This window comes from Eschrichtius robustus, chromosome 6, assembly GCF_028021215.1.
Source record: "Eschrichtius robustus isolate mEscRob2 chromosome 6, mEscRob2.pri, whole genome shotgun sequence".
NCBI lineage: Eukaryota > Metazoa > Chordata > Mammalia > Artiodactyla > Eschrichtiidae > Eschrichtius > Eschrichtius robustus.
In genome coordinates this window covers 118906907-118931069 of record NC_090829.1, presented here as the reverse complement: position 1 = coordinate 118931069, position 24163 = coordinate 118906907, and the positions used below count along the sequence as shown (strand labels likewise).

General features: G+C 37.2%; 1 protein-coding gene across 2 annotated transcripts in view; it reads right to left on the bottom strand.

The window, feature by feature from the left end:
• The window catches only part of USP25 (ubiquitin specific peptidase 25), a 139064-nt gene extending 119851 nt beyond the window's left edge, over positions 1–19213 (bottom strand). For both annotated transcript variants that reach the window (XM_068546916.1, XM_068546917.1), the window contains exon 1: positions 18744–19213. In XM_068546916.1, the coding sequence (XP_068403017.1) occupies positions 18744–18788 (45 nt within the window). In that variant the 5' untranslated portion in view covers positions 18789–19213. The remainder of the gene's footprint in view (positions 1–18743) is intronic.
• Between the last annotated feature and the right edge of the window lie 4950 nt (positions 19214–24163).

Here is a 24163-nt window from a genome sequence, read left to right as displayed (position 1 = left end):
AAAAGCTTTTAAGTTTCATTAGGTCCCATTTGTTTATTTGTGTTCTTATTTCCATTTCTCTAGGCGCTGGGTCAAAAAGAATCTTGCTGTCATGTATGTCATAGAGTGTTCTGCCTATGTTTTCCTCTAAGAGTTTGATAGTGTCTGGCCTTACACTTAGGTCTGTAATCCCAGCTAAGAGGGAAGTTTATAGCAATACAAGCCTACCTCAAGAAACAGGAAACATCTCGAATAAACAACCTAACCTTGCACCTAAAGCAATTAGAGAAAGAAGAACAAAAAAACCCCAAAGCTAGCAGAAGGAAAGAAACCATAAAGATCAGGTCAGAAATAAATGAAAAAGAAATGAAGGAAACAATAGCAAAAATCAATGAAACTAAAAGCTGGTTCTTTGAAAAGATAAACAAAATTGATAAACCATTAGCCAGACTCATCAAGAGAAAAAGGGAGAAGACTCAAATCAATAGAATTAGAAATGAAAAAGGAGAAGTAACCACTGACACTGCAGAAATACAAACGATCATGAGAGATTACTACAAGCAACTCTATGCCAATAAAATGGACAACCTGGAAGAAATGGACAGATTCTTAGAAATGCACAACCTGCCGAGACTGAACCAGGAAGAAATAGAAAATATGAACAGACCAATCACAAGCACTGAAATTGAAACTGTGATTAAAAACCTTCCAACAAACAAAAGCCCAGGACCAGATGGCTTCACAGGTGAATTCTATCAAACATTTAGAGAAGAGCTAACACCTATCCTTCTCAAACTCTTCCAAAATATTGCAGAGGGAGGAACACTGCCAAACTCATTCTACGAGGCCACCATCACCCTGATACCAAAACTAGACAAAGATGTCACAAAGAAAGAAAACTACAGGCCAATATCACTGATGAACATAGATGCAAAAATCCTCAACAAAATACTAGCAAACAGAATCCAACAGCACATTAAAAGGATCATACACCATGATCAAGTGGGGTTTATCCCAGGAATGCAAGGATTCTTCAATATACGCAAATCAATCAACGTGATACATCATATTAACAAATTGAAGGAGAAAAACCATATGATCATCTCAATAGATGCAGAGAAAGCTTTCAACAAAATTCAACACCCATTTATGATAAAAACCCTGCAGAAAGTAGGCATAGAGGGAACTTTCCTCAACATAATAAAGGCCATATATGACAAACCCACAGCCAACATTGTCCTCAATGGTGAAAAACTGAAACCACTTCCACTAAGATCAGGAACAAGACAAGGTTGCCCACTCTCACCACTATTATTCAACATAGTTTTGGAAGTGTTAGCCACAGCAATCAGAGAAGAAAAAGAAATAAAAGGAATCCAAATCGGAAAAGAAGAAGTAAAGCTGTCACTGTTTGCAGATGACATGATACTATACATAGAGAATCCTAAAGATGCTACCAGAAAACTACTAGAGCTAATCAATGAATTTGGTAAAGTAGCAGGATACAAAATTAATGCACAGAAATCTCTTGCATTTCTGTACACTAATGACAAAAAATCTGAAAGTGAAATTAAGAAAACACTCCCGTTTACCACTGCAACAAAAAGAATAAAATATCTAGGAATAAACCTACCTAAGGAGACAAAAGACCTGTATGCAGAAAATTATAAGACACTGATGAAAGAAATTAAAGATGATACAAATAGATGGAGAGATATACCATGTTCCTGGATTGGAAGAATCAACATTGTGAAAATGACTCTACTACCCAAAGCAATCTACAGATTCAATGCAATCCCTATCAAACTACCACTGGCATTTTTCACAGAACTAGAACAAAAAATTTCACAATTTGTATGGAAACACAAAAGACCCCGAATAGCCAAAGCAATCTTGAGAACGAAAAATGGAGCTGGGGGAATCAGGCTCCCTGACTTCAGACTATATTACAAAGCTACAGTAATCAAGACAGTTTGGTACTGGCACAAAAACAGAAATATAGATCAATGGAACAGGATAGAAAGCCCAGAGATAAACCCACGCACATATGGTCACCTTATCTTTGATAAAGGAGGCAAGCATATACAGTGGAGAAAAGACAGCCTCTTCAATAAGTGGTGCTGGGAAGACTGGACAGATACATGTAAAAGTATGAAATTAGAACACTCCCTGACACCATGCACAAAAATAAACTCAAAATGGATTAAAGACCTAAGTGTAAGGCCAGGCAGGCGGATTCTTAACCACTGCGCCACCAGGAAAGTCCTAAGACTTTGTTTTCACTTAGTATTTTGTTCATCTTTCACAATAATGTCAGCTAAATATCCTAATAAAATAATTCAGGTGCATGGTTTTTCAGCTCATGAATTTTGACTGAAAAATGAAACAATAAAGAGAAAAGGATCAGGGTGGGGGTGGGGAAGAAGGCAGAGTAGGAAGGAGAAAAAGTAAATGTATTTTCTTAACTAAGTTAGCAAGAAACGGGACCGAGATCTAAAGAGGTGAACTATGAGAAAAATTCTAAGTTTATGGAAGAGAAGCCACCTCATTTGTCAAGTTTTCCCCTTTGTTATTGGCATCTTCCAGCTGTGCTTTTCCTGTCTTTGAAAATTTGCACCTTCATTTCCTACAATTATATGTTTTTGTTGCTATTATTTCTGTTGTGATTAAGACCCTGGTCTTCTTTCAAGGTTTGCACCTTCTTATTTACCAAACTTCTGGTCTGATACACCCTGATCCTCAACTAAAAATGTCCTGCATATGGTTCTCTCCTCCTTGACTAGCGATTTTGGATCCAAGGTGGATCTAACCCACTATCATTTCTAGAATTCCTTTTCTGAGCTCTGAGTTCTTCCTTGTATGGATTTCTTATCTACTACAGTATAAGGAGGTGGGTGCAACCTGTTCACACTGCTGGACCAAGAAGAGCAAGACACAATGTTCAAAGAGATTCAATGGCTTGCAAACACCACAAAAATCAATAAGCAAACAAACCAAGACTATCTACAGGCCTTCAGATTCCTTCCTCGATGTACTTTTTACTGAGTGATGACATCCTTAAGTGTCTACTACATGCAAAATCCAGTACTATGCACTTCAGGGAGAAGAAGGCATCAGTAATTTCAATATAAAGTTAAGGATCAGAGTGTTTCACAGAAATTCCTTCCCCCCCACCTCCGTTGATCCTACGTGATGCTGGGTCTGTTTTAAATATGTTTAAGTAAGACTACAGAATATTTAACATTGGTATAACTTCTTGAGAATGCAAAAAAGGATCACTGGCTTAAGCCCAAAAAAGAAGACAAGCATTTATTATGCTCTTGCTGTGTGCCAGACTGTTTTAAGTGCTTCCGGTGTATAATCTCATTTAATACATGTGCACGTGCACACACATAAACCCTCTAGAAAGTTACTCTCATTTTATATCTAATAGAATATTTAAGAGACTAATAAGTACAGAGACAGAAATGACTGACTAATTTTTCAACTTCCACAGCCCATGTCTCTTCCACATTTTCTCTATGGTATCTGATTCTGCAGATTAAAGATTCAGTGAAAAATGAAAACTCAGCCCAAAAATCCATTACTATGCTGACATAAAATACTTAGAAAATGGTACAAGAAAACTGGAGCACTGATGACCACAAGGCAGGAAAGCTTTCTGTGTTAAGGGGTGAGTGACTCTTAAGTCAGTCCTTGGTTCCTCTGACTGAATTTCTAAATATAAATAAAACTTGGTTTAGTGCAAAAGAAAGAAAGACAAAGGTTTCCATCTTCAGGGGAAAAAAACGGTAACTCTTAGAATAACCTCTAAAAAAACCTCAAAATTTCTAAGAAAAGAAGAAAAAAACCCAATTTGATAGAAAATCCCAAAGTATTCATAAGCTTCAGAATCACATGCCCTAAACTTCAGAATCAGCATTGCTAGGCACCAAATGGTAAACATTTCAAAGTTACCTATCAATGAAAGGACTAACTATACTACTGCCTTTAAGGTACATAACCATACATACATCTATTTTTACAAATACCTTCTGCATCTACCTAATTAACACTGAACTGCCTTACTTCATGTTATCTCTTACCGTTACAAAAAGTTCCCAAACTTCATTGACAGATAATTTCAAGTACATAATATATCCTTCAAGTACATCTTTGTAAGACCCAAACCTGCCTCTAACCAGATATATAAGAAAAAAAAAAACTTCATTTCATTAGTCTTGCTTTTCATTTTTATCCGTAATTTTAAGGAGGACAACATGATGACCTTTCATTTCCCTTCATATGTAATAATCTATGAACTCTCTGAGGAATTTTCCTACAGTACAACCCTTCTCATGGCTTAAAGGGCCCTTTGCATGCCCCAGCTATCTCTAGCTTCACCCTGCACTACTTTCCCCTTCTTCCTCTTCCCTCTTTCATTAGGGTCTACAAAATACTATTCAACTTCCTAATTCAAAGGTCTAACCTTTCTGTTAAGGTTAGAGGTTCCCCTGACACCACAGATTGTAATAACATACTATGTTAATCACCAGACTCTAAATCGAAGAGAGCACAAGACTGTCTATTTCGCTCATCACTGTGTTCCTGGTAACTAACTAGTACAGTGTCTGGCACACGGTAGGAACTCAATAAATATTGACTGAATAAATGAATATAGCAGAGTTTGCAGAGGTGAACTGGAGTAAGTCAGATCACAGGGCTTGAACTCATCCACAGGAAGGAGGTACAAACTAATTACTGGAGATGGGAACAAGAAGCATGCGTAAATCATGCCACTTAGCAAATTTTCTACACTTTCCTACATTGCACCTAGAAGTTCACAGAACACTTTATAACCTAGTTCTGGTCCTGTCAACCCTGCCTGAAGGAGAGTGTACAGTACAATATTGTTCAAATTCCCAACTGCAAATAATTTACATATTAATCTCAAGAATAGTTGGCTATCCTGTATTTTCTACTGCCACAGAGTTAAGGTTTATCTCAGTCTTGCTGGGTTAACAGCACTTTATTTTTTATTTCTTAAAATAAATTAATCACATACCTCTACAGATGTATAAATCTAAAAGTATGCTTTTTTATTTTTCACTATTTACATTTAGCCTTAGAAATGCTAGAAATTCTGAATTTAGTCTTTTCCCATCTTTTTATAGAATTCAGAGCTACAATCTTAAGCATTATGTAATGCCCCCCCCAAAATAAGAAGAAAGTGAAGAAATGAGATACTTTGTTCGCCCTCAATAAATGTTTGTTTCCATCCTTCCTCACCTAAGAGTTCATACCCTTACCTTCCACTCCAGCCCTTCAACCAATCTAACATCTGCATGATGTCCATGCCCCTAATAGAATCTTCCATCCCTATTAACTGGCAGATATAAGACATGCATCAGAAGTAGAAACTCTAAACACAATTTTCCCCAAATATACTGTTACACAGCGCTATAAGCTAAGTTCACACAAAGTTAAATACATATCTTGGCCAAATAAGAACCTAATACCATGAAACATGGTTTCTATGGCAATATGCATTTAGAGGTCCAAAAACCCAACTTGCAAAATCTTTTGGAACTGTGTTTTTAAATTAGAATGCCTATATTATGGAAAATGTGGGTAAACAAAACTTTTGTGAATCAAATCATATCCTTGAACTGCAATGTTTTCAGTTTAAATAAAGTATATATTTAACTTGTTTTTGATGCTAATGATCTGGCTGATTCCTAATATACCTCTCTAAGATATATAAAATCTTTGTGTCCAATTAAATCTTTATGTGTCTCTTGGTTTCTGTACTTAAATTTTCATAATTAACTTTCAGTCCGAAAATAAAATCCCTTATACTAATAAAACAAAATAAGCATGCTCTACGTAGAACTTTCAGACTAGAATACTACATAATTCCTAGCAGCTATATGTGTCACAAACAATTCCTTAAAGCAAATACAGTATTTGGTCACACTAATTACATTCATAATACATCCTACTGACTATTAGGAACTCCATTCTTCTAGATATAATGTTAGGTTTAATAAAGCTTTCTTTCCCGGACCCATAAAAGAGCCATTTGCAGAAGCCTTCAGCCTCCAGCACCTCAGCAAACTTGTCTTCCATCCAGTGGGCTTCAATCACAACCTCTCCAATAAGAACTGAATCTCAGTCTTGGAGCTTGGTAAGACCTCTCCCAAATGTATTCCTTCCTTTATTCTTTAGAGTTCTCTTTGCACTTTAGCAGCCAATCATCTATTACTAGTCAATACTTCTTTGTATTAAGCTTTCCCTGTTCAAATTACTGTGTAGTTTCTGTGTCCTAACTGGACTCTTACTCATACAACTTCCTTAAAAGCAATTTTTGTATTCTAATAATACATTAATGATGCAATTCTGTACTTTTAAGAGAATAAGTCTCAAAAACAATAGGAAGAGGAAAATTAACCATAAATGGTAAGTGCTATCCAAGAACCACCGCTTATTGAGCACTTATTAATAGTGTATAAGGCACCAGAGATTTCATTATGTGGGCAAGATCAATTAAATCATTGGCCATTGGTGACTGAGCTCAATCTCTAGTCCCTCTCTCCTCCTTGAACTGGGGAGTGGGCTGAAAGTTCTAACTCGCTAATCATAGTGGTTGGTTTTTCTGAGGCACAGCCCCCATCCTGAAACTATCTAGTCCCCCAACCAGGAGTTATCTCATTAGCATACAAAAGACAGTAAATTTCTGTGGCAGAAACCAGGGGAAAAGACTAAATATTTACTTTTTATTTTACCACACCTAGCCTCGTACAGCTACTTGTAGATAACAGAAGGCACCAAATTGTTTTGTTTCTTTGTCCTTGCTCATGGACTTCTCTTCGTTTAGAATGCTACCTTCAATCTCCCCATACATCTTCAACATTACCTCCTCTATGAGGCCTTTCCTGTTCTTAGATCCTCTCCTTGGTCCTACCAATATATCCTGTATATACTTCACTTAACTTCTAATATAATATATGCATTTCTGGCTCCCACCCACCAAACTATAAGCTTTTTTATAGTGTATTATTTATTTCTCTATCTGCTTAAGACAAAGAATAAAAGAATGGATGGACATGATAATGAGAGTCGACTGGGTATCTAGGCAGAAATGTATAACAGGAATTGAAAACCTGAAACAAGAGTTTATGTGAGGGTGAAAATTTTATTTTGAAAATACAAACTTGGTAGTAGTGAACATATATGACTGAGAAACTACATAATCTCTCAAAGCTTGCAAAGAAGAAAGCAGAAAATCAAAGACTAAACCTTGAAAAACTCCTACAGTTAAGCAGACACACAGTATATGGTATTAACAGCCAAATTTTACCATGCTGTATTGCCCAAATGTAAATAGTTTAAATATATGATAGTACACAGCAAAAGCTGACAAGCTTACAAAAATCTTGCCCATAGCTAGGCCTACTTGCTACTGTCTTCTTACCCATCAATTCTCAACTTCTTTGTGTTTGTAGAACTTGTTTAAATATTAAATATTTTTGGCAGCATACTTGAAAAGGTTTAAAACTTTCACCACAACAAAATTCAACAACTCCTAAAGGAAGTGGTAATAATTACAACACAATTATTATTCCAGTACAACAGTACTGTCGCATGGTATCTGCAAAAGGAGTTATCACACTGCACAGTAGTATCTCACCCTCTTGATTATCCAGGCACTAAGACATGCTCACAGGCAAAATATTGACAAGTTCCAATACATAATAGTTATATGGCACTAACTTAAAAGTAAGCTATAATTGTTACCTCTTATTCACAGCAAGTGTATTCCACTCTACACTAAATCACAAAACCTGTTCAGTTCAACATTCTGCTTAAGAGATACTAGAATAATTACAATACATTTACTAAGCTATAGCAAAAAAAAAAGTTTTAAACTATGATCATACTTGGTGGCACATCTCTGAAGATGTGACAACAAAAAGGCTGAGAACACTACTCTTAAGACAAAGGCTATCAAATAAGTACCAGGGTCACAGATGGAATGTGGATGACAACAGCAATAAAATCTACTCCGAAGGTTTAATAAAGATATTTTACAAGAATATCCTGATATACATATATTACTTTCCTTGGCTGAAGCTGCAACTGCCAAGTTAGCTTCTGTAAAACACTACCATCTGTCAAATTAAGCTAACCTTGTTATTCTGGTTTTTTAATTTTGGTTACATCTGAGTTAACAGTTGGTTTTTGGTTTTAGTGCATAAAAGCTACACAATAGAACATAATAAATGTATGTCTATTTTATATTTATGCAAGCTTCAGTAAAACTATAATAAAAATACTTTAGTTCAAGAAAGAGTTCCAGAAACCTCCTTTCCTGTCTTCCTTTAAAACAGTTCTAACTCAAAGATAAAAAAATACTGCCATCAAGTGGAGTATTAATGGGAAGGAGAAACTTTTCAATAAAGCTGCTGGTTCTCCAGATGAGAAAAATCAACTCGGACACCTACTTAGACATGCAAAATTCAAATCCAATTGGAATAAGACTTAAATACCAAAAGCAAAACAAGAAAAAGATTACACGGCAATAAAAGAGAATATCTTTATGAAACAGGTATGAAAGATCAAAATAAAGGAAACTAATTGCATATAAGACTAAATCAAAATGGACTCCTACTCATGAAAGAACAACATAAAGGGAGTAAAAAGACATACTGATAAACGGAAAAAGATATTTGCAGAATATGTAAGTTGGAAAAAAAAAAGTAGTATATAAACTATAAAGAATTCCTTAAAATCAAAAAAGGTAAAACAATCTCCCCCCCCCCAAGAAAAAAAAACAGAAACAAATGCGAATTTCACAGGGAAAAAAACCCTCAATGGTCCATAAACATATAAAAAGATAACCAATTAGGTTATCAACACCAGAATGGTTAAGTTCTTGTGTAACCATAAGTATAAATAACCACCACATATGCTCATATGCTTCCTTCTCTATCCCACCAAAGCTTCACATGCTCAGATTCACTGGGTGCCCTCCCTCTGATGCCACAAGCAAAAATGGAAATATTATCAGTTCTATTAGTTCTGCAGGCTTATTACCAACTTGAAGTCCCAGCCCCACTGGGGAAGAAGGCCGAAGTCAGTTCTGAGAATATGTATGGTACAACTAGAACAGGCACAAAGAGTGTCCATGACCCCAGGAGGCCTGTGCAGAGAGCTCCTTCTTCCCTCCAAAAGCTGGAAATTTTAGACCTGAGGCAGTGGACTGCTGCTAATTTCCTTTCAACCCACTTCCTTGGCCCTGTCCTGACCCAAAGCCTTTCTCTAAGGCCTCATGGGAAGACTTTAGGGGCCCTCTCTCTGACACACCAAGACCAGCTCAGAGGCCTCAGTGGAGGATACAGCAAGCCCCACACCTCCAGCCCAAGCTTGTTTCTGTAGCTCCATTTCAGAGAAATGAGACATTTGATTTTGCATGTATTCTGGCTCAAATTATGATGCATAAACTTTTGTATATGCAAGTGTATGGTTGGTTCTCACATTAGTGCAAGCACAGCATCAGATCCTGGCCACTAATGGTTCTTCATTCCTGGTCCCTCTCTCTACACTCCTCCCCCACATCTTTCCCCTTCACTAAGGACCTAGCTCTCAGCTCTGCAGCCAATCCTGTCCTCAAAGCTAGTGCCACTCACCCCAACAGAGCCACTTCCAGGCTGAACAACACCAACAAAAACCCAACAAATAATAAGTTTCTAGTTCAAAACAAGCTATTCTTCTGTCTTATTCTCACATGGACCAAAAACCATACGAAAAGTCTTTCTCTGCTCAATTGTTTACCTGTCCACAGTTCATCCCACCCCATCACTGGTCCCCCAAGTTCTTTCCAAACTTCCAAGCTAACTACAATGTGAAAGTATTTTTGTACCCTGTGGGAAAAAAAAACACATCATAAAGATTATTCTTGTGTGTGCTATTAATTATTAAAGAGATTAATGCTAGTCTGAGGCATGAAGAAGAAAAGGCTTTTCATTCCTCAGTAGTGAGCATTCTTTATGAGGTATTACTTTAAAAAATATAAAGTGAAGGAAAAATGGTGCAATTTCATTTTGTTTTGTAAGCATATCAGTACATGCTCCTAAGTGTTTTACCTCTAGGAACATCTTTAACTTTTTTGCCATTTTCAGACTTGGAAAAATAAGTAGCTTTTGTTATTGCTGATCCTATGAGAATGTAAAACTGAATAATATATGAGAAACAATACTTAAAAGTCATATAAATATAGACAATAAGCACATGAAAAGATGTCCAAAACCATTAGTCATTAGGGAAATACATACTGACTCCACAATGAGGTACCACTACATACTCACTAAAATGGCTAAAATATAAAAATTGACAATACCAAGTGTTAACAAAGATATAGACCAACTGGAACTCTCATACATTGCTGATGGGAATGTACAATGGTACAACCACTTTGAATAACCATTTAGCCATATCTTACAACAATTCCACTCCTATGTATTTGTCCAAGAGAAATACTTTAGAAGTACATCAGGTACCAAAGTAATGAACTGTCCTTTAAAAGCAGCAATAGAGAGGGATGTGGGGCAGTTTACAGAGATACCATAAAACATTACTAAAACTGGATGGAGAAATCATGGGGAAAATAAGGGAGGAGGATTAAAAGGAAGTCATCGATAAGTTTTTCCACAGACAAAAGGCAGGCTAGGACTTCCTTGGTGGTGCAGTGGTTAAGAATCTGCCTGCCAATGCAGGGGACACGGGTTCGAGCACTGGTCCGGGAAGGTCCCACATGCCGCAGAGTAACTAAGCCCGTGCACCACAACTACTGAGCCTGCGCTCTAGAGCCCACGAGCCACAACTATTGAGCCCACATGCCGCAACTACTGAAGCCCACGTGTGTAGAGCCTGTGCTCCGCAACAGGAGAAGCCACTGCAATGAGAAGCCTGTGCACCACAACGAAGAGTAGCCCCGCTCGCCACAACTAGAGAAAGCCCGTGCAGCAACAAAGAGCCAATGCAGCCAATAAATTAATTAATTAATTAATTAATTTTTTACAAAGGCAGGCTAAGGACATGGCGGGGGGGGGGGGGGGGGGGGGCAACGACCATAGGGTCCTGCTCTGTTTCACTATGACAAGATCAGGGTGTAGCAAGAAAACTCTGGATAGCTGTTTATAAAGGTCTCCTAGGGTGACATTAGCTTGGAAATTATTACATTTAAGGGTGTGATCTTATACTATCAGTGTCCCAGAGTAGATTGGCATGTTTTAGTCCACAAGAGTAAAAAACAAGAAAGAAAATAAACCAAACCATTTGTTCATTTGTTGGGGGATGAAGCCGAAAAAATAAATAAATTAAAAAAAATAAAATAAAAGCAGCAATAAAACAAAAACATCCACTATTATCACTTCTAATCAACATTTATCATATGTCTTACCTAGTATAAGAAAAAATGAAATTATAGGCATAGAAATTGTAAATAAATAAAACTGTCATGATTTATTTATGATATGATCTTTTATGTAGAAATTCTAAAATTGTCTATGAAAGTTTTAGAGTAAAGTTTAGCAAGGTGGCTAAATATAAGATCACTATACAAAAGCTAGCTGCATTCATATACACCAGTAACAAATAACAAACATTTTAAAGCACCACGTATTATTGTTATCAGAAAGTATCAACTACATAGGACAAACAATGTGTAAGAATTCTACTGTTAAAATTATAAACTAAAAAAAAAAAATTAAAGAAGACCTAAATAAAAAGAAGTATACCCTGTTCATGGATAGAAAGACTCAATATCATAAAGATGTTAATGATCCCAAATTGGTATATAGATTCAATAAAATTACTAAAAAACTCAAACAGGGTTTTTCAGAGAACTTGGTAAAATTATTCTAAATTTTCTAAGGAAGATAAAGTACTATAACACTTCGGAAGAAGAGGGGCAAACTTATTTTTTCAGTACTAGAGATTACTATGAAGCCAAAGCAACGAAGACAGGATGGTATTCACAAAACGAATGACGGAACAAAACAGCAGAGGGTGAAAAAAAGCATTTTCCATAAAGCTTTTATATATGACAGAGATGGTATGTCAGTTCAGTGGGGGAGAGCATTATCTTTTCAATAAGGTAAGATTAACAACAACAAAAAATCATATACAAAATAAAAATTAAATTGGATCACTACCTCACACCAGGTACAAAAAATTAACTACAGACCGTATAAGGTCTAGATGTTACAAACATAACTTTAAAATTCTTATTACTATATAGATGAATTTCATTTATATATCAAGGTGAAAAAAGTTTTCAAAGTTAAAACAACTAAAATTAAAAATATATACCTTCAGGAATTCAGAGCGACAATAAAAAGGAACTCAAGGGGAGACTGAAGACAGGATTCAAGCTGATTACAATCTCAAATGAAAATAGAGGGATGCGATGAGGGGACTATATGGTTAGATATAGGTTACTTTCAAAGTTCTCACTTGTGTTTTAAGTAGTGCATTCAATGTGTGCTTATCATTAAAGATTAATATGCTATTTCATAAGTAAATAAAAACATATTTGCATAGATAGCTGATCATGATCCAACATTTATGATTAATTCGATTCTGTGTGCTTCAGAACCAATTAGTGTATACATTATTAAAACAAACCCACAAAAAAGTATCTGACCACCTGTGGAGGGAGTAAATACAGAATTGGCATTACAAAAATTATAATGTAGACAAAGTAAAAAGTTATCCTAGCACATAAGAGCAAAAAGGGAAAGAAATTATGAAATTTGAAGCAAGGTAGAGAGATGAATGGTATCTAATATTCAAATGATGTAGTTTCAGAAGGAGAAAGAAAAAAGGAATAGAGTAGAAGTAATAATTCTTAAATATATATCTTTTTCCTGAGAAGAACACTAAAGTTTTCAGATCAAAAATCCTCGCCAGGATGGTTAAAAATACACACACACACACACACGTGTGAAATTTCTCAATTTTAAAACCAAAGAAGAAATCTTATAAGCTTATACAGAGAGTTAACAACTTATCTACAAAAAAAAAGTCAAACGGTATTAAACTACAAAAAAAACATAGTTAAAATTAAACACCTAAATACCTATTTTTAAAAAACTTATTAGCTACTAACATGTAACACAATTAAGCAATATTTTTGATGTAAGGTATATTGCAAAAAATTTAAATACCATCATTTAAATTAGAATTCCATATTATCCCAACAAAATCAAGAATGCTATAAGTAAAAATATGCTAAACAGTCTTATCTTATTGGGGGCACAGGGAAGGAGAGAAAACTATTAATTATTTACAGAAAAATATGTTTAAATATATTTGTTTAGAATTAAAAGAGCAGAAAAAGCTCTTTAAATAAATGAAAGTCAGAGGGCAATAAAAAGATTAAATTTGTTATCACTATATATGTAAACGATGAAATCTTACTAAAAGACCAGCAAAAACACAAGTTTGGATTCGATCCATTAGAAATACAAAGATAATTTGATGAAATTACATTAAAAGTAGAGACATCAATCTCTCTCAGAACTTAAGACATAAAGAAAAAAAAATGAAATATTCAAATGACACTATAAGTGTTCATTTAATATATAAATATAGAACTCTATAACTCTCAAAAAATACATATCCTTTTCATATGATCATTAAAACCTCATGTACTTAGTTGTAAGAAATTCTTAATAAAATTCTAAAACTATTACAAATCATATTCTCTAAACGCACTGTTTCAATTGTGTTGAAACTAAGAATCCACAATTTTAAAAATGCAACAAAAAAAGCAAAACAAAAAATATTTTTAAACAATGAAAGAAAAAATTTTAAAGATACTAGTCAAAATTTGGAAAGCGTAACTAAAACTTGCTCTAAATAAAATGGTCAGCCTAATATAGTCCTATTCATCAAAACTTCAAAGTAACAAGTACTTAGGTTGAAAGATCAAAAATAGTTAAAAGCTACAAATTTTGAATGGTTTAACCTAATGCTACACTAAACAATTCCAAAAGTGTAGGAAAAAAAACAAAAAGCTTTCTAATGCTTTTATGAGCTAACCTTAATAGCCCATATACATATAAAAGCAAACCCTGTAACCAATCTCATTTAAAAACAAAAATTCTAATTTTTTTTAAATTTAGTATACTGAATTTGGAGGCATCACGACTGAATGCGATTTTGCCAGAAAGCAATACAGATTAATGGTTAACAGCAGAAGCCCCTGAGTCACGTGGCCCAGAGTTTAAATCCCACTCTTAACATATACTAACAATGAAATGTTGCTTTAGTTCTTAACTTCTCTATTACTGTTTCCTCAACTGGGACATGAAGGTAAAAAAAAAAGTCTCCACCTAAAAAAGTGGTTGGGAAGATTAAATGAAAAAAACTTATAAAACTCTTAGCACAATTTCTTAACATAGTACATAGTAAATATTCCTTCTGTTAACAATCGTTCTTATTATTGACATATAAAATATCATCAGTTGTTGCAAAAAAAAAAAAGACATTTGATAAAGAGTCAACATCTAAATCTGATTTCAAAGCATTTTAAAAACTTATAACTGTAAGGACATTTCATATTACAATGAAACAATACATAACAGAAACTAGTATTAACCCTAGTAGTATTCTGTAATCTTAGCTAAAACAATAAAGTAGTTTATGAGTAAAGAGGTGTAAAGATTGACAAAGAGGAGGTCAGATGATAATTATTTGCAAATGATATGGCCTGCATACAAAGAATATTGAAGAATATCAACAGAATATTAGAACTAATGAAAATTCATTAAGGCAGCTGGATACAATGTCAGTATAACGAATCAAAATTAGGTGAGAAAAGAAAGGAGTAAAAAGGGAATAAGCAGCTGGATCCCTTTCTCTCTGCAAAACCAAGTCTTATGCTAATACCAAGATAACCAACTATTTCATACTAAAGAATATCCATTTTATATAATGTTTAGAGTGATTTATATAATGTTAACTGTCCCTTGAAATGTTGTATTATATTTTTATAACTTTAGATAGTACCTAAATTAGAAAATACTACATTTTTTTAACTAAGAAATTTACCCTGAATTCAGCTTGTATTGTTTTGCAAGTTTTGTTTTAACTCTTAATTTGGTTAATCTGTAACATCCTTCCCACCTAACCCCCAGTATAACTAAGTGAAAGTTGACTGTTGATCCATAAGATTCCTTCTGCCTCCATCCTCTATTTCTTTTTTATCCTCCCTGTCTGGAATAAATGTATGCTTAGCTCCACTAAACACTCAGATCTTAAAAAGTTGCTCATGTCTAATCATACTAACTTTAAGGCTTTAAAAGAAGATTCAGAGGCATTTAATGACTTGCCCAAGGTCATAGAAAGGTGATTTAGATTTAGATTAACCCACATCCTAGTCTTTTCACTACACGGCCTATATTCTAACAGTTGTCCACACTTTCGAGCTTTCATCGATTCTCAATAATGTTAAATTGTGAGATTCAGTTAGGGAACTAAAATAACCCCTGCGCTTGCATTCCTTTTAGAAAACACTCACTCATTCATCAAATATTTACTTAAACCTACTACGTGCAAGGAGCTGTTCTAAGCCCTAGGGTGAAACGAAATAGGCAAAATACCTTCCCTTATGAACCTTATATTTTATTCAACTCAGGAGGATACATGTAATGAAAACAGTATCCAGCTCACTTAACTCTACAAATTAACTTGGTCCCTGGGAGGAAGGCTTCTATTTTGCTGCCCTAAAGAATCCTTATTTGGTAGTGTATATATGTCAATGCCACTCAGCAGCATAGCACAGGAAGATCAGCTTGGTGCTTTGCGATGACCTAGAGGGGTGGGATAGGGAAGGTGGGACGGAGTCTCAAGAGGGAGGAGATATGGGGATATATGTATGCATATGGCTGATTCACTTTGTTGTACAACAGAAACTAACACAGCATTATGAAGCAATTATACTCCAATAAAGATGTATTTTTTTTAAAAAAATCCTTATTTGGGACCTGAATCTATGAATCAAATTTCTGAGATGCAAGGATCCTACACTTAGGTAAATATCAAGCACAAAGGCTGAATACACATGTTCAAGAACAAAATTATGACAGAATTTAACTGTAGCTAATCTGCTGCCAACTCCACCTCACCTGTATCATCTTAAACCTCAAAAAAACAGCTCTCTGCAGTTACACTTAATCTCATAACTCCCTGCCATGGCTAAACTTGAGCAATCAAGCAAAGAACACATCAGAGGAAAAGACAGCCCTTGCCTTATGTTACCCTGTGACAAGCTACTCTGTAGGTGACAAAAGACATATGAGTGTTGTGCTTTTTTTTTTTTTTAATCATACATCCTTCTGGAAGAAAAAAAAATCTTGAAAAATAGAAAACTGTTCCAACTACCAAAATACGGCTCTTTGTATAAAGCTAATATTATATATGAGCATACAACACACAATTTTTTAAAGGAGAGCAGAAAACAGGCTAAGATTTTGGTTATGCAATATGCACTAGACACTTCTCGTTTTACTAATAATTCATAAAGTTTCTAATTTAAAAGCAAAGGGTTTCACTTTTGTTTCTTCTAAAGTAGTTCTTCCTAGTTACTAGCTTGAAGTCTACTTCCTAGTTACTAGCATGGTGGATTTAAATCGTCAATTCATTTTAAGTGGATGGTTTAAGGTATTTGAACCTATATGAATATTTTTAAATAGTTCTGAGTAACAAAGTAATAGTATATTAATATAGAAAGCAAACACATTACATGTTTCTTTTAAAAATAATACATAAACACCATGATGGAAGTATAAAAATAAATGCAATTGTATTGCTCTAAAAAAATGTCCACAGTATCAGGGAGATGATCTGACAGACACACACTAAAAACAGCATCATAATGGTAATATTTTAGACTAACAACTACTCCCTTTGTTTAAGGAGGGGACTCAGTAAACTAGGAAACTGGACTTGGTGGCCAAGATCACTTTCAGTAATTTGATTCTTGATTCACAATTTTATGCATAAACCTCTGAATTGGGCAGATCTGCATTACCTAATTTTATGCTAAAGAAGTACTTTAGTCCAAAATCAATTTAAAAAACTCACAAATTTGTTGCCAATGTTCAAATTTAAGAGATGTGAAAAATATGAGTTATATTTCCCACTTTGAAACACATAGGCTTTAATATTCAACTTTGAAGAGAACTATAAACAGAAGCGACACCAAACCTACTAAATATTGCTTAGTATACATAGGACCACAAGATCCTCCTCTAAGTATTAACACTTTGTCACATACTCAACATCAAAAACTAAAGTTTAAGGTATTCCAAACAGAATGGAGGGGATTAGGAGATAAACTGTTCTAAACTCCCATTATTAAATCTAGAATTATTCCACTGTAAATAAACTGCAGTCTGCAATAGTCTTCTAAATTAACCAGTACAGCACACAAGAGTTCCAAAGACAACTTTCCCAAAGTGCCTAAACTAACAATGCACTATCCTTGCTCTCCAAAATTCTTGAGCATCTTCAATTACCTCAAGTACTATAATAAAATTCTAAAAATAATCTCAAAGCAAAAACTTAGCAAGCTGGGTGTATACATAGTCAGCAGGACAGCAGCCCTTATTCTAAAATCAAGCACAGGTAGGATGTAACAATGCCAAAACTACAACAGGGTGGGGCATTCACTACTCTGCCAGAAAAATCAAATATACTTTTGGTAGCTGCTCTCTGTAAACGCTGGTTACCCCCATAATTCCAAGACGAGTAAAGCAATCTTTTCCTTTTGTCCAAAATGCTTTTCACACCAATGACCACCCCCCCACCCCCAAAAAATTAAGTCACAACCAACTACTTTTCAGGATATGGTGCAAGCCGTGATAGTGCACTTGAGATTCTGAAAGCAAAACCTAGAAAAAAAGTAGCATCTCTCATTACTTAACGTAAAAGATCTGAAGCTTCACAAACCCAGATTTTTTTCTTAAGTGAGTGAACATTTGAGTGTGTGACTGAGGCAAGAGTAAAGGGTGAACGATGGAACAAGGTCAAACTTAGGGGACAAAGGATTCCTGGAATAAACATGGCCAGAAAGGTTTCCTTAAGGGACAGTTTCTATATTCAAAAAAGAAAAAAAGAAAAGAAAAAGAAACGGAAGGAAGGAAGGAAGGGAGGAAGGAAAGGAAGGAAGGGAGGGAGGGAGGAAGGAAAAGGAACCAAGCAAAGCCTCTGCTTTTACACTGAGTCTACCTGGTTAATGTACCTGTCCCGCCAGGCCGGCTATTCAATGCTGGTGGAGACCCTTTTGCAAAATAGCAGGCCTGGAATGCTCCTACCTTGGAAATAAAAACTGGGTTCAGAAGGGATGACAACCGGCTATTCCTTTTTTTAAAAAGAGGAGGAAGATAAAGTTTAATTAAGAAGCCATATAGAGGAGTGTAGGAATGTGAGGTCGCGCTCAACCAATACCCGGCACCGTCTGTTACAGGAAAACAATCGGCAAAAAGGAAGTGGACTGAAACCCGCTAACTACACCCCGCTTTCCACAAGCAGCCCGGAACTGGGCGCGACGCCCCCAAAGCGGGTAGGGGCGGGGGGCAAGCGAGGGGTAAGCCCGGGGCAGAGGAGGCCCGGGCGGCGGCGGGGGAGGCCGGGGAGGTCCCGGCCGAGGCGGGTGAGGGCGGCACGTCAGAAGGAGGAGCGGGGCCGGGCCGCGCCGGCTCGCGGCTTCGCCTCACCTTCTGCGCCGCGCTCTGCTGCAGCACGTTCTGCTCCACGGTCATGGCCCCCGCAGCGCCGGCGGCGATACCGGCGGCGGCGTCCGGCTCCTCGAGCCTCCGCCGGCCCTGACTGCCACGCTCCGCCGAGCTCCAGGGAGCGGCGCGGACAGCCGGGGAGGACAGCGCCCCCGCCAGCCAGGCGCGAAGGCGATGGCGGCCGGCGTGCGCGGGCACCGCGGGCTGGCGGCGAGGTGCGGACAGCGAGGGCCACGGCGGCGGCCCCACGACTCCGCGCGGCCCGCCTTAGCGCGGCTCGTCGGCCGCGGCCCGGGCCATGAGCAGGCGGCGAACGCTCGGCGCGGGAGGGCGCGAGCAATCCCGGACGCGTCACGCGCACGCTCCTTCGCTGGCGGCTCGCGGGCCACTGCGGGGAAGAGAGAGGGGACAGAGGGAGCGGCCAGAATGGCGCTGTCCTCCTCCCGCCGCGACTCCTCCTCCCCTCCCCCAACCGTCGTCACCGCCCCCGCCCGGCGGCTCCTCCCCCGCCGAGCCCCGCCCGCCCGCCGGCCGCCCTAACCCTACATTATGACCCGCGGGGCGGCGAGGCGGGGCGGAGCCGCCCGGAGCCCCGCCCCCAGCCCCCGCGCTCCCGGGGGTGGAGCGAGAGAGCGCCACGCGGGCCGGGCCTCGGAGCCGCCCCTGCGGCAGGTTGCGCGACGTCTGCCCTTGGCTCCGCGATGCTCCAAGCCGAGGGCCGGAGGGCAGCGTTTCTCTCTGTGCCCAGAATTTGTTAGATCGCTGGCTTTCCGAACTCCTCCAAGACAAAACATTTCCCTCCAGGCCGCATAACGTCCCAAAACCGCTTTGGGTCCCGAATCCCAGCTCCTTTCTATGTCTCTGGTCTTTCTAGGAATTTCACAAGCAGTAAACTCGCCCGAAGGGAAAAGTCAAGTGTGGTTTAAGCAAAAGGCTGTCAGAAGCCCTTATGCTGGAATGTACTTTAATCCTTAACTAATCATTACGTAAATGAAGATTGATATTCTCTGCCTACTTCTTTCATTCAAACATGTGTCAGTCACTGCTAGGCTCTGGAGAAGTAAGGTATATTTTCCAAAGGTTTGATATAAATGAAATACGGTCTATACAACAGACAATATTACAACAGTATCACTGCCTAGATGACACATCACCTAATATCCCAGTTGCCAAACAATTATCTGTTAACCACCCTGCTTGGAATACTTGACTATATGTGGAATTGTAAGGAAAACCTAATATTGAGAAAGCAATCTGTAGCCTCAAAAATATCTTAAGTTTCAGGAGCTAATCTGGGGATAGGAAACAGATAGGGATGTGAGGGTGATGGTGTGGTGGGAGAGGAGGAATAATCAGTGCGTATTGTCACAAATACAGTGCACACATATGCAAATCTGGATATAGTTTTTAATCTGATGGCAAGAAAAGCAAGTTTGGTACGTGATCATTGAAATAGTTATCAGGTTTAATTTAATAATCATGGATTACAGTAACTCCTAAGGTTTGTAATCAGTCTGTGCACTTTACAAGCTGTCTTTGCTCTGCACCTTAGATGTCTTCAACCGCTTTTGAGGTCTTTCCCTTGAGTTTTCATGTTTATTTGCTCATTTGATTTTGACAGATTACAAATTTTATTTTACATCTCTAACAGAAGACTTTGAAAGGTTGTGAAGTGGTTGGAAACCCAGAATTTTAAGGAACAATGCAACAGTTCTGATAGAATGCACACATTTTTTATAACACTGAGACCCAAAGAGGGTGACTTGTCAACAAAAGCTTACTACAGCCCATTTTTCCTCATTTATAGATGAAAATTCTTTCCACATATCAACTCCAAGTTTGTCTGTGTTACAGATTTTTTAAAAAATCTATCCAGTTCATGACATTTGAATTTAAGAAAGTTAAATTTAACATAAAAATCTGGTACTGTGGTTTTATAAGGATATTGCCAGACACTAAAGTTTAGTTTCTAGAATTTGGCAATAAATGTTCCTCTGAGTTAGATTTTATTTTTTATTTTTTTATTTTTATTTTTAGTTTTTTAAACATCTTTATTGGAGTATAATTGCTTTACAATGGTGTGTTAGTTTCTGCTTTATAACAAAGTGAATCAGCTATACATATACATATAACCCCATATTTCTTCCCTCTTGCGTCTCCCTCCCTCCCACCCTCCCTATCCCACCCCTGAGTTAGATTTTAGTTCCACAAAAAAATTATCTTACCAGTGTTTACTATATTATTACCAAATAAAGCTCTTTATAGGGTAGTTTGTACCTGCCCACTTTGATCATTCCCTGATCACTTTTGATGGTTTCCTATTTAATTTTTTTAATATCTTAATTGCGGTTTTGTAAAACTTTGAGAAGTAAATTTCATGTTTCCTTATAGGTAATTTTTTTTCAGAAAGCATACAATCGGAATGAATAGAGGATAAAAATGTGAGAATTTGAGATAAATTTGAGCATAAGACCCATTGCCAGATATCTTAAATCATTTTAAAAATGTGCCCCAATATCAGTTTTGCTGTTCATGTGTCAGCCTTAATATGGATGGTTGTTGGAATTATATATCCTCATTATATTATTTAATAATTCCTAAATTATTGCATTGCTCTGGATTGTTGACACTTAGGTAAGCAAGTAAGGTGATAAATTGCATAAAAAAGTTAATGTTTAGTTTTTTAAATTTATTTTTATTGAAGTATAGTTGATTTACAATGTTGTGTTACTTTCTGCTGTACAGCAAAGTGACTCAGTTATGCAAATATATACATTCTTTTTTAAACTCTTTTTCCATTATGGCTTATCCCAAGATATTGAATATAGTTCCCTGCGCTATACAGTAGGATCTTGTTGCTTAGTCATTCTATATGTAATCGTTTGCATCTACTAACCCCAAACTCCCAGTCCATCCCTCCCCCATCCCCACTTCCCCTTGGCAACCACAAGTCTGTTCTCAATGTCTGTCTGTTTCTGTTTCATAGATAGGTTCATTTGTGCCATATTTTAGATTCCACACATAAGTGATATCATATGGTATTTGTCTTTCTCGTTCTGATTTCCTTCACTTAGTATGATAATCTCTAGTTGCATCCGTGTTGCTGCAAATGGCATTATTTCTTTCTTTTTTATGGCTGAGTAGTACTCCATTGTATATATGTACCACACTTACTTTATCCATTCATCTGTCGATGGATATTTAGGTTGTTTAAATGTTTAGTTTTTAACACAAAGTCTATTCTTCTATTGTGGATCAAAATGATGTTTCTAACAATATTTAATATTATATCTTATATATGAACCAAGGACATTGGTATTATTCTATCCTGACTCTTTATTTCTTTTCGTTTAGAAAGGGTTTGAAAATCTGTTTCTGGACACCCGAAGTCTAATATGTTGCCAAAGCACGTCTGTAATATATGAACAAGTGAGAAACACTCAGTTCACAGGGTAGATTTGAACAATTGCCACAACAGAAGAGTGTTTTTTAAATCTACTTTGAAGAGGATTGGAAGTATTTTTCTTCTTAAGGTGTATTGACATTCTGGGACAATTTTGTTTCCACCAATAAGGGAACCGTAAGCAGTCATTCAAAGAGGAGGTTTCTATGATGTCACAATAGCACCACTCAGCAATAGAGTGTTCAGAGATTGGAACCTGTAAGAGTACTTCCTGACTAATACATGCACAATAAAATGCATATTGAATTAAATGGGCAGCCATGAAGAAGAGAAAAACAAGTTTATTTACACTTTTACAGTGTGTGTCTAACTCTAACTTCTCATTCCAATCGGACAGCTTTGTGGTCCTGGCAGCCATATTGTTTTATAAATATATCACTATTAGTATCTCCAGCTATCAATAATGCCTCCCACACTGAAAGTCTCCAGATGTTGCTTCTTTGGTCAGTGTATTAGTTTGCTAGGGCAGCCATGACAAAATACCACGGACTGAGTGGCTTAAACAACAGAAATTTATTTTCTCTAAGTTCTGGAGGCTGGAAGTCAAAGATCAAGGTACCAGCAGGGTTGGTTTCTCCTGCTGCCTCTTTCCTGGGCTTGCAGATGCTGCCTCTGCATATTTGGTTGACCCTCTGTATACACACTCTCCTGGTGTCTCTTTCTCTTTTTATAAGGACCAATCATATTGGATTAGGGCCCCACTCTAACAGCCTCATTTTAACTTAATCCCTCCTTAAAGGTCTTATCTCCAAATATGTTATATTCTGAGGTACTAGGGGTTGGGACTTCAAACTATGAACTTTAAGGGAACACAATTCAGCTCATAGCAGTTATATTTAGCCTACTTTACTTATAATCCTATACTTCATGCCTATGTGCCATCAAATATCCTTTTTTCCTGCCCCATCCCATAACCTCTTAGATTGGCAAGAGATGCATTAACACATTAAAAGATAGTATCTCCACATTTTCTGCCAATATTGACACTTCCAATTAGAATAGTTTTGAAAAACTGAAAACAGATTCTAGTTGAATGTGAACTATATCTTTGCAAGGTCTACGTGGAGAAAAAGCTATACTTCATCAACTGGAAGCCAGCACAATAAAGTGGAGATTTCTTGCATGAATCACTTGTTCTTCTTACCTTGAACATGCTCAAAGGCATACTCTGACACTGAAAATGGTTTAGAATCCCAGACCCTTTCTCATTTCTTACCTCTCTTCCCCTGCTATAGTGGTAGGCAAACATTTCCCTGAAATTATCCTATGACACATATAGGCAAAAAAAAACACATCAGAAAGTGACTAATGTCACTTTTCAAAACCTCTATCTCCCTTATTCAGGGCATATGCTTACTACGTATGTCCAAATTCCAAAGAGCAACTGAAAGACTGATAGCTTGGTTATCTTGGCCAACTTACTTAAGCCTTCTGCATATTCCTTGCCTATTTGCTATCAGGAACGTTCCTTGCCCTTCTATTGCTCTGCTCTGAATCACGGAAAGAACTACCCATGCATATCCCACGCTCTCAGCTCAGCTGGCTTCAGAATGGATTGGCCAATGAAAGGGATAGGTGGGGTATTAGAATGTGAGATAAAGGGAGAAGCCAGGCCATTCTGCTTTCTCCTTCTCCCTCTCCCCTTGGGGCATCTCTTTGAGCTATGTCTCTTCGGTGGTTCCACTTTTCACCAGATTGGCCTACCCTGGTTCAAGGTCCTCCTGGTGAAGCAAGTCCCTGAGCTCTGGAAATCTTGCCTCCTTCCATCATCTCTCCAAATTAAGAGTCATAATAATTTCTTGCTGTTGCTAAACTCTGATTTAATTCACTATCCCTTTTTGGTGTACTCCTCCCTTACCTGTGTAACCAATCCTTTGAATTATCCCTTGATTTAAATATTTAGAGAGTATTGTGTTTTTCTGACACGACCTTTACTGTC